We start from the raw sequence: 11,761 nt of genomic DNA on the forward strand, positions 1-11,761 counted from the left end.
GCGGCTGGTCAGGACTTAGGAATGAGATTAGGGTTGCGTTGATTTTTACTGGAGAGCTCTTCTCCGCATGGGCCTTGGGCCAAACAATGCATGTGAAACGAAATTCTGATGGGCCACCTATTAAACAAGAACTGCATATCAGCCCCATGGGTTAACGGGTACGGGGGCAAGATAACGGACCTGCACCCGCTCCACCCGACGGGTGACACTTTTGCCCGCTAAGAGACCCATGGGGACAAAAACTGAACCACAAACAGCCCCTAATAGAGTAATTACCCGTCGGGTTCCGGGTTTCGGGGCCCATTGTCATCTCTAATTTACCCCAACTAACGGCAGCAAATATATTCAATAAAACCAGTGAAATACACAGAGAGAGAGAGAGAGAGCACATTATACAATTTGTTAACAGCTTTGTCATTGATCTTTGATCGAAGTCTCTACAAGTAACAACAATATATATTACTCCCTCCGTCCAGGTATATAAGGTATTATTGCCTAAAATAGCATAAATTAAGAAAGAGTAAGCAGTACAACTATGAAGTTTGAAAAAGCATCTTTGGCACAATAAACAAAGTAGTACTGGTAAGTAGTACTTTCAAGTACATTCTTTGTAATTTTTTAAGTTTTTGGCATGGATGGTACTCCCTCCGTCAAAAAAAAAAAAGAAATTTACTGGATGTGACATATTCTAGTAAAACGAATCTGAACAAATGTATGTAGCACTAGGATGTGTCACATCCAGTACTAAGTTGGTTTTTTTGGACGGAGGAAGAATGAAGTAGTAGTAGTAATATCAGACCTTTTCAGCAATTGATTGATGGGTGGCTGGCAGTCCTGATTGCTTTGGGAGGAGACAAATCCACTATGGGTGTGTTTAGTTCCACGCCAAAATTAAAAGTTTGACTAAAATTGAAAGTTTGAAGAAAAAAGTTGAAAGTTTATGTATGTAGGAAAGTTTTGATGTAATGAAAAAGTTGGAAGTTTGAAAAAGTTAGGAACTAAACCAGGCCTATATTTGTGGGCATAGCTAGGGGGCAAAATCCCCTATACTTTTAGACAGAGGGAGTAAATTTTAGTTAGTTACATGCTTCAAGGCCAAAAGGCTTTAACTCATAAAACTCATAAAAGTTATATGTAGATCATAATATTACGCCGACTGATGAACCCCTAAAATTAATTATGCAGGTTAGATTTTGACTTAGTCTAAGCTAGATGTGGATATATATAAAAGTTTGGGTTATCCGAAGTGACACAAAGGTAAAAATTACCTTAGTACAAAGTAGACATATCTATCTATCTATCTATTATATACTAAAAGTCCATTAAACTTCCTACAAACGCTCTCAAGACGCCACATGGGATTCCTACAAACGCTCCTAAATCGTCACGTGGCAATCTAATAAATTGGTGGACCCATTATTTCTTACTATTTAATTTATCAAATCTATCTTAACAAAAAAAACATAACCCACCTCCCTATCTTTCCTGCCCGGCCCACACCTACAAACGCTCCTAGATCGTCACGTGGCAATCTAATAAATTGGTGGACCCATTATTTCTTACTATTTAATTTATCAAATCTATCTTAACAAAAAAAACATAACCCACCTCCCTATCTTTCCTGCCCGGCCCACACCTTCCAATGTGTACCGTACGACGTACGTAAGGTACTTACATGCCTCCTCCCTCCCCTCCTGCTCTCCCCCTTCTTCTTTTTCTTTAGTTATTAAAATATTAAAAAATTAATAAATTTAAAATAACCATAATTTATAAAAAATGTGGTTAATTTTTAATTACACATAAAACTTTTTATTCTTCCGTATTATTCTATCCATTGTGGTCCATTAACGATTCAAAAGGCAATATAATCTGTAATTTAACTTGTAAGAAATATTTAGTTTTTATCATATCCATGCTATTAAAATTATTATATAAAATAGAAAAACATGATAATGTATCATTTCACAAAACATGCATAAATAAATTAGATCTACTATACGAAAAAATAAAAAACTTATCCATCACATGGTATTCTAATAAATTAGAGAAAAATTCTGAAAAAAAATATATAACCATCAGTTTTCATTTAAAATGGTGGACCCGATAATATTAACCATTAGATAAAAAATAAATCTCCTTCACCCTTCCCTCCTAGCCGGTACTAAAAGTCCATTAAATTTCCTACAAACACTCTTAAGCCATTATGTGGCTTTCTACGAACGCTCATACATCGTCATGTGATGCGATAAAAAATTAGAGAATTCTAAGAAAAAGGTAAAACATCTAATACTTAAACTCTGGATTCGTTATTTTGGACCATTAGATTATTATTAGATCCATTAAAATATAATCTCTCACTTCTAATATACATTTCTATACGAGAGAAAATACGTAAGTACTATCCATCTGAAAGAAGATCGAAATAAAAAACATAAAAAATCAGAAAAATTACAGATTGAAAAGAAAAATTAACAGCTAACATATAAAACGTCCAATCCGGTAAAATCTGCTCACTGCTCAAGCATGTATATGCAGCATCTGTTCTTTTTTTTCGTAAGTTGTTGAGAGCTAAAGCATATATAATAAAATATTAAAAGCATTTGATCTATATCACCAATTAAATATAGACTTCTATGGTTACATTTATCGATGTCCTCTTCATGGAGAGTTACATGCATGCGTGCATCCTTGCATGTATTAACTTTTAAAAAATATATGTTGGTTTTATGCTCAGGTTAATTCTTTTTATTCCTGACAATCTACCCATCTATCTATCAATTATATACTGAAAGTCCAATAAACTTCGTATAAACGGTACTAATCCACCGCATAGCATCTCTATAAACGGTTCTAAGCCGCCACATAGCATCTCTATAAACGCTTTTAAGCTGCCACGTGACGCTATAATAAATCACATAAATTCTAAGAAAAAAAGCATTTAACTATTGATTTTCATTTATTTTGGTAGACTATTGTTTTATCCATTACATCTATCTTAAAAAACTACCAATTAAATTTATCTCTAAAAGTCCCCACTTCAAGGTGCACATAAGTATGTACCCACGCCGGTCCGATGTTCCTCTCTTTCATTTTTTTTTGTGAAATCCAAAAGGCAATACACCGTTAAAAAGTTTGTACTCAGCTCAAAAGTATAGTTGGGATTTAAAATTAAAATTCAAAGCTCCTTTAGATTATAGGAAAAAAAGTATGCGATTGGGATTCCTATTGATTGCATCTTTTGATTTGCACGAATACATTATAGTAAGTCTGATGAAAAATTCAAATCCTATCGATACCATGCAAAAATAAACATAGAAAAGTTAAAGTCCATTAAACATCTTATGAACACTCTTAAATTCATACATGATACTATAATAAATTAGATAAAATCATAGAAATTATGAGAAAAAGATAAAATATTACATGTTTAGTAGTCCGGGAAACGTTCTCACTATAAACTAGATGGGTACCCCGCACATTGCTGCGGGAGATTTGTGTGATAAAATAGTAGATATGAGCTGTAGAAAAAAAAATCTTATTTACTATATGATTTTCTTTCATGTGCTTGTATATTTTGTACTTTGATCAATTATTGAAAAGTTATAAATGGTTGAGTTGTATGGTGTGGCTTTTGGGGAGAAGAAATGCAATTTGCACCCTTGATGAATCATCCAAGGGCTAAAAACAATTAAGATGATGTGGCTTCATGAGAGAAGAGAGAATTAGCATTAGCTGCACTTAGTGGGATGAACTTTACAGATATATTGGACAAGGGAGTAGCCAATCCGATAAGCTATTTAGAAAGCTACTAAAACGCTTAAACGCTTAATATGTATACTATCAATTATAACTTATGAGGTATATCCACACTACCACTATCTGCTAATCCCCAAATCATATTGCTTACGAGGTATCCATGCACGGTGCACCTAACGATTAGCTGATATCCAAAAAGTTGCGGTATATCTCAATGGCAATAAAATTAATAAAATAGAAATAAGATGCATGCGCATGTTTTTTTCCTTCGCATGGGATCGAGAAAATCAAGCTGCTGATGCAAAGGTTGTTTGGTTAACTGCAGTTTATTTATGCAATGAAAGATGATGATTTCATCTATGTGGGTTAACAAATTTTAACATTCATATTATTGCTGTACTCTGTAAAAAATTCGTTTACTGTCCAAAATTCATTTATTCGTTGTTTCACACATGCATTTCTAACATGTTTCTGACTTATATATTTTTTTCAATCATGTGTTGGAAAGAACCTTCAAATTCTTTCACCGAGAGACAAAAGTCATGATATTCAAAATCCTAATAACAAAAATTATGATAGTTTAAATAAGATGCCCGCGCAACTGCGCGGGCTACCTTCCTAGTTGGATAAAAAATGGTCGAAGCTGAAATTTTAGTAACAAAAGTTGATCCAAACCATAATTCACTATATATATATATTTAAATAAGGGGTATTATTTATACTTCTTTGAAACAGAGGAGTGGTGGTGGTTTCGCCACCCCCAACCTCACCAACTGCCTACTATTTGCTATACTATTTTTAAATGTTGGTAATAGTGGTGACACTGAATCTATCACCATCACGTGTTTCACCTTTGTATGGACCCTATAATGTTGGTGAAACTTTTTTGCTTCTCCTATGATTAATCAAACAGAAATAGCTCTATGCCTCTACTCTAGCTAATTCAGTAAGCATCAAAAACTCATGGTGAAGTATAGCTTGATAGGTAGATAGTTTTAGGATTTAAAAATGAATGCAAAAGTTTATTTTCTAAAAATTCAGTAGTAACGCACGAGCAAATCAGCTAGTAACATACGGGGTTAGAGAGCTTACATGTGGTGAAATTGTGGGTAATAAACAGAATGCATCACATCGTGGAGATGGTTAACAACTAGCAAATATAAACTTACTACCATGTATTAGCACTTTATGTCTGGTCCCATCTATTTTTTAATTGTAGCATGACTCATGTTTGAAGAATTTTTCAGATGGGTCCCACCTTATTATCTACTTTACACATATATATATTGTGGTGCCTCTTCATCCTACTATTACCACATGGCACGAGTCTACCTTACTACCTAGTTTACAATAAACATTGAGGATGTCTAAAGAAAAAAAAAGTCATGGGACCAAAGAATCGACATGTCAGTAATAAATATATATAAAAAGAAAATAATGGCAACAACATACTAACATTACTTCTCTTTTACATAAAATTTTGTTGCAAAACACAGTGACACGGATAAAAAGGAGTACACCATAAGTATATAACCTAACATAGAGTTACTTTCTCCGTTTCACAATGTAAGTTATTTTAGCATTTCCTACATTCGTATTGATGTTAATGAATCTAGATAGATATATATGTCTAAATTTATTAACATTAGCATGAATGTGGGAAATGCTAGAATGACTTACATTGTGAAACGGAGGGAGTATTAGCTAGTCATCATTTGTTCTCTTCACCGACCGACCGGTTGGGTCAACCTTTCTATGTACGCTCTTATACACGATGTCGTCATTATGTGATTAACACAAGAACGCTTGTTCGTCCCTCGCCTACAATGAAAACAGAAACTACAGGACGCAGGTGACTAGCTCTGCGTGTCGCCATGGTCGCGACACCATGTTATTTTCATTACCACAGAACAAGCATTTATATGCATATATATGCCCGCATTTTGCCATTCATCCTCCACCTCTCGCCGCCAAGCAGCTTCAACAACAGCAGAAGGGCAGACGTGAGAACGATATATACATATATCCAACATGCAGAGGAAGTCGAGCGGCGGCGGCGGCGGCGGCAGCGGCATGTGCGACCTGCCGATGGACTGCATCGCGTGCATTGCCTCGCTGACGTCGCCCGGCGACGCGTGCCGGCTGGCGGCGGCGGCCGCGGCGCTCCGGCCGGTGGCCGACTCGGATGACGTGTGGGGGAGCTTCCTCCCGCCGGAGTGGGCCGGCGACGGCGACGCCCTGGACGGTAAGCCGGGGGGCCGCGAGGGGGAGAGCAAGAAGGAGATGTTCCTCCGCCTCTGCGACTTGCCTGTCCTTCTCGACGGCGGCAAGCTGGTAATCAAAAGCCATTTAATTCCTTATCTGCGTTGTTTGTTAATTCTTTTTTTTTACCTTTGGTTCCATAATTATTGAAGTTTTGAACACGGTTTGGTCAAACATTTATAATTTTGACTATCAATAATTTTATAAATATTTAGTTTATAAAGGCACTTGAGCAATATATATAGTAGTACTATATAAAAATAAAAATGTATTTATTTATTCTATATAATATAATAGAAAAACATAGTTAAATATATATTTTAGAAACTATGTCATTGTTCAAAACATTAGGCCATTTCCAATCCAATGACTAGAATGGTGTCATAGCATTAAATAAACTGCCACCTAGGATAAAAAATGAGGTGACAAGTGAATAAATGAGGAAAGAGAAGGAAACCACGTCTTGCATGGGACATAGTTTCTACACAACATCCAAGACATCATGTGAGATAAGTAGCATTAAACTTAAGTATGGAATAGTGATGTTTGGAAGAGTAGTGTCTAGTATTAGTTTCTTAATTATGTGAAGTTTATGGAAACTATATCTAGTGTCTTGGGTTGGGAATAGCCTTATGGAACCAAAACTAGAGGGAGGAAGTACTATGTACTACTATTGCCTCTTTTGTAGGGCCTGTTAAGATCAATTTGCTGTGGTAAATTTTTTTGGTAAAAGTTTTGGTGGCAAAAGATTTGGCATTGAAGTTTGTTAGTTGGTGTCTAGATGACTTAGATGCATGGTAAAGTTTTACCATTTTACTAGTAAAGACAGATAGAGCAATGCTCCCAACGTATTTTTTGGTAAAATTTGCTACTCTAGACTTCCAAATGATAAATGCTAAATTGCTAACTTTTGATATTAGTGTTTAGATCCATTTTGACAAAAAGTACTCAAAAACAGCAAAACTTATGCCATTTTAGAGGAACTAAACAGTGCCTTAATCTCGTTCTATGAAATGTTTAAACTCTGAAGCTCCAAATCTTAACTGACCAATTATAAGTAAAAATAAAGGGGTTGACAGGTAAATATGGAATTAATAGGTTTGTCAAAATATATTAATAGGTGGATACAATATATTACAAAACTATTTTTATCCATTTGGATTTTATTGAAATTCTATGTAAATTGTAATGATTAAAAGGAAAATTTTCATAGCATATAGTAGTTATGGGTAAGTTTGTCAAGGCTATTATTTAATAACTGTTATTTATTTAAAACTGTATTCAAAATTGTACGTAAAAAATTATTGAATATTTTTATTTTCAACACATACTTGTGGACAATTATTTTTTCTAGATTAATTTTGTGAACCTTAATATATGTTTTCTATTGATAAAACACAATTACGGAATTTGGAAACTTTTCTTGATATGATCTGTTCTTTTAATCTAGACCTTCGTAATTCATTTCACTGACTGATAGCACATAGATAGATAGATAGATAGATAGATAGATAGATAGATAGATAGATAAGAAGAATAGCACAACTAAATACATAAATAGATAGATACTTCCTACATTTCATATTATAAGTCGTTTGTCTTTTGTTTCTAAGTCAAACTTTATTAAATTTGATCAAGTTTATAAAAAAATTAGCAACATCTAAAATATTAAATTAATTTTATTAAATCTAGAATTGAATATATTTTGATAATATGTTTGCTTTGTTTTAGAAATACTACTATATATTTTCTATAAATTTGATTAAACTAAAAAAAGTCAAATGACCTATAATATAAAATGAAGGGAGTAATAGACTAGTTCATACCAGTTTTGCCTTCACACTAACAGTACTGGGCATTCAGTTCACTGATATCCCTGCTCTCATTGCACCAGAGCTTTTCGTTGGAGAAGCGTAGTGGTGCCAAGAAATACATGATGCGAGCAAGAGCTCTCGGTTTTGGATGGAGCGGCTATCCCTACGGAGGTCTCGTCTGGATACAAAACCATCCGGATTCCAGGTTTGTGGTTGGTGCACAAAACCAATGAAGAAATCCCACATTATATGTGTTATTTTTGCAAGGCTTTACGGAATTAAATTTAGAAATATATTGTTTACCTATTTTTTATTTAAATTGTTCGGGGTGTAATTATTTTGGGAGAAATATATTATCAATATCGCTTCGCGAAAACGAGGACGTGGACAGTACGTGGCGGCGCGAGACCGAGCGGTCTTGCGCAGCCATACCGCGAGACCCCGCTGAACCAGTCGGCGATCCCGGACTGCCATGCCAATTCATATGGTTAATTAATTAGTGATTAATTATCATCATAAATCAGGTAATTAATCACTAATTAGACGGCACCGTTGGACAAGAAGTTCGGTCTCGTTGGTTCCTTATGCGAGACCGTTCGGTCTCAGCTGTTTCCTCGCACAAGACCGTGCGGTCTCGCATCTTTGCCGTGCGAGATCGCCCGTGTCGTTACGCCTACATCATTTTTACGCAACGGTTATGCGAGGTCGACGGTATATTTCCGCCAAAACATTTACATTCCGAATATTTATAAGAAAAAAACAAATCAACAGTATGTTTTCAAATTTAATTCTGGCTTTATGTAAATATCATTTACTACTATCTCCGTCCCAAAATGTAACACCTTTGGCTATGAATCTGGACGCACGGTCATCCAGATTAATAGCTAAAAATGCTTATATTTGGGACGGAGGGAGTACAAAATATCATGCATTTCCTTCTTGAATACTAAGAGTATTATCATCCGTAGAAATGATCTTAAGTGTTGATTTATGAATTCTGCTATCAGTAGATATGGTCCATATTGATTAGAAAATCTAGATTGGTTCTACTACCACAGAACATTGTAAACATGTCTTTTTTTTTGTCATGGGATGTACTCCTTGTTGATTTTTCTCTCCCATAAATAGCAGACAACCCTTCTGACGATTATATGTCCATTATTTTCCCTTCTTTATTTCTAGGTTTTCTGAGGTGGCCATCCTCTCCCACTTGTGTTGGTTGGACATCTATGGTATCTTCAACACAAAGCATCTCTCAAACGGTACATCCTACGGAGCTTATCTTGTGTACAATGTCCAATTCTTGCACACAGAAGATCAAAATGGAGGCTACAAAGAACAAGATGCAACAGCATCTGGGTCATCATCCACCTCCAGCATTTGCAGTCATGAATGCAACCATCTTATGCCGCAGAAACATCTGCGCTCACTGTTGTTCAACATGGATTATGATGGATCATCATTTGTAAAAACCAACAATAACCAGAAGAAAGAACTGAAATATGTAGGCATTTGTGTAAGAAGTGATGGATGGATGGAGCAGGAAATTAGTACAGAGATATCAGTGGTAAAACAGAACAATGAAGAGAATGGAGACATTTCTATTGAGTTTAGGGGCTTAACCGGATCGCACCAATGCCAAATTATTGTAGAGGGGATCGAAATTAGGCCGAAGAACTAACGGTTCTCCAGTTCATGGATAATCATGTCAGCTTTCCTAGTTGGCGCAGACGCCAAAAATCTTGGGTACTTTCTTATATATCATGAAAGGTTTATATTTGGGTAATCTTTGGAAATAAAACAGTTGATGATCTAAAAGTAGTGGAGTATTCATTTTGATGATCTCTACCTTTCTCTCTTCTTTGTTCTTCCACCGCTGGAGAAGTGATCTTCAGATCTAGTTTACAACGCCTTTAGTCCTAGGTTACAAACCGAGACTCCGATGAGCATTTTTTAAGTACCGGTTGAAATAACTGGGACTAAAGATTCATCTTTAGTCACAGTTGGTGGTGCTACCAACTTTAGTCCAGATTGGTGTTACCAACCGGGACTAAAGTTCTTTTTCTTTCTTTTTCTATTGTTCTTTGCTGCTTGCATCTATTGATTTTGAGCCGAAATCACCGACGCCGTCACCCCAAATCCCCACAAATCATCCACAATTTATAGGCCCATCTATAAAATCATCCACAAATCACTGGCCCATCCACAAAATCTTCCCAAATCTAAAAAAATCTATAATAAAATCTAAAAACAAATCAGTCATAGCCAGCAGACGGGGGTGAGGAGGAGGAGGGCCCCGCCCGGCCGCCGCCGCCGCCTCCTCCACCGGGCTGCCACCCGGCCACCCTCCCATCCTATCGCCTCCCCTCCCGCCGGATCTGGCAGAGGGGAGGCCGCCGCCTCGTGCGCCGTTGCCCGCCTCTCCCGCCGGCTCCTCTCCCGCCCGATCCGACGCAAGGGAGGGTGTCGCCGTGGAGATGGGAGAGGGAGAGGGGAAGGGGAGGAGGGGATCAGACGAGAGGGGAGGGGGAGGAGGAGTGGAGGAGGAGGAGAAGAAGGCGTGAAGAGGGGAGGAGGAGGAGGAGGAGGGGATAAGGCGTTGTTGCCGATGCCGAGATAAGGAAGAGAGAGAGAGGGGGAGAGAGAGTGAGAGATGCCAATGACGTGGGAGAGAGATATCTAATCCCGGTTACCAACCGGGATTAAAGATATAATTTTTTTTGTCCCGGTTGGTAACGAAACTAGACTAAAGATGGACTTTTGAACCAGGACTAAAGATGAATTAGTCCCAGTTTGTTGAAACCGGGACTAATGTGATTGTGGAGATTATGGATATCCCATATCTACACGGCGATGATATTTGGGCTGAATATAGGATACCGAATATAGATAGAATATCTTATTTGTATCTCGGGTTTGTTTCTCAACTTGTACATCAAGGAAATACCTTGAGACTTAGTCGGTTACGACTGTATTTTATCTGTATCTGCATATTCCGTTAGGGATATAGATTATCTTTTGTAACACGGACTCCCTCCCATATATAAGGGGGGTCCGGGTGCCTCTAGGGGCAGAGGTTGATTTTCTCCAAATTATACAATCAATAAGACACTCGGCGGATTCATCCCCGGACAGGAGTAGGGTATTACTTCTTGAATAAGAAGGCCTGAACCTGTATAAATCTTTTGTCTCCAAACCCATACACTTCTCCAGCTTGATAGCCACCCCCTTTTATTATTGCCGAAATCTAGTTTCGACAGTTGGCGCGCCAGGTAGGGGTTGCGTCAAGCTTTTCGCCGATCAGTGCAATGGGTTCCGTCTCCGGCATCGACGACCTCGTCTTCCCACCTGGGCAGACGTTTCGGTTCGGCAGCCTCGACTTCGTCACCAACAACTTCGGCAAGATCTCTCTCCTTGACTCGGTGTCAGACCAGTCGGGAGAGAACCGGATTTCAGTCCCGTTTGGACTCCCAAACGCGGCTGAAAGTTACTTCAAGACCATCTCAATCGAGTTGGCTTCAAACCACTTGGGTGAGATCGCATCTTCTCCAACGTCACCAGATCAAGATGATGGGGCTTACCCACCGATCCTGATGAAGCTCCCCGACGATTTGGCGGCCGTCTCCATCACGACAGCGTCTCCATCCCGTAGGCCTAGGCGGAAGTCGGCTTCAACACCGATTTCGCCTAGCTTCAGGGAAGTCGGCGTCATCCTCCAACCACTCGGCACGGTTTCGACGGATCAGCTGGATGGCTACTACAGCTCTCCCACCGTCGACTCGCGCCCCACCGACATCGTGGAGTACGACGAGTTTAGCTCTCGCTACAACGACCCGGATCTCGACGACTTCGACGGAAGCCTAGATGACAACTACACCCCTCTCTACTTCGGCGTCTTCATGGCCGATGACGAGACGGAGGAGCAACGC

At 38.2% G+C, this 11,761-nt stretch overlaps 1 protein-coding gene across 1 annotated transcript; it reads left to right on the top strand.

Moving 5' to 3' along the window:
• The first annotated feature begins 5,701 nt into the window (after positions 1 to 5,701).
• LOC4335369 (putative F-box protein PP2-B12) lies at positions 5,702 to 9,650 on the top strand. The gene is made up of 3 exons (XM_015779916.3): positions 5,702 to 6,090; positions 7,913 to 8,037; positions 9,015 to 9,650. Exons 1-3 carry the CDS (start codon positions 5,788 to 5,790, stop codon positions 9,511 to 9,513), a joined length of 927 nt encoding a protein of 308 aa, XP_015635402.1. The 5' UTR covers positions 5,702 to 5,787; the 3' UTR covers positions 9,514 to 9,650.
• The last annotated feature ends 2,111 nt before the right edge of the window (positions 9,651 to 11,761 follow it).

The sequence above is a fragment of the Oryza sativa genome, chromosome 4, assembly GCF_034140825.1.
Source record: "Oryza sativa Japonica Group chromosome 4, ASM3414082v1".
In the NCBI taxonomy this organism is placed as follows: domain Eukaryota; kingdom Viridiplantae; phylum Streptophyta; class Magnoliopsida; order Poales; family Poaceae; genus Oryza; species Oryza sativa.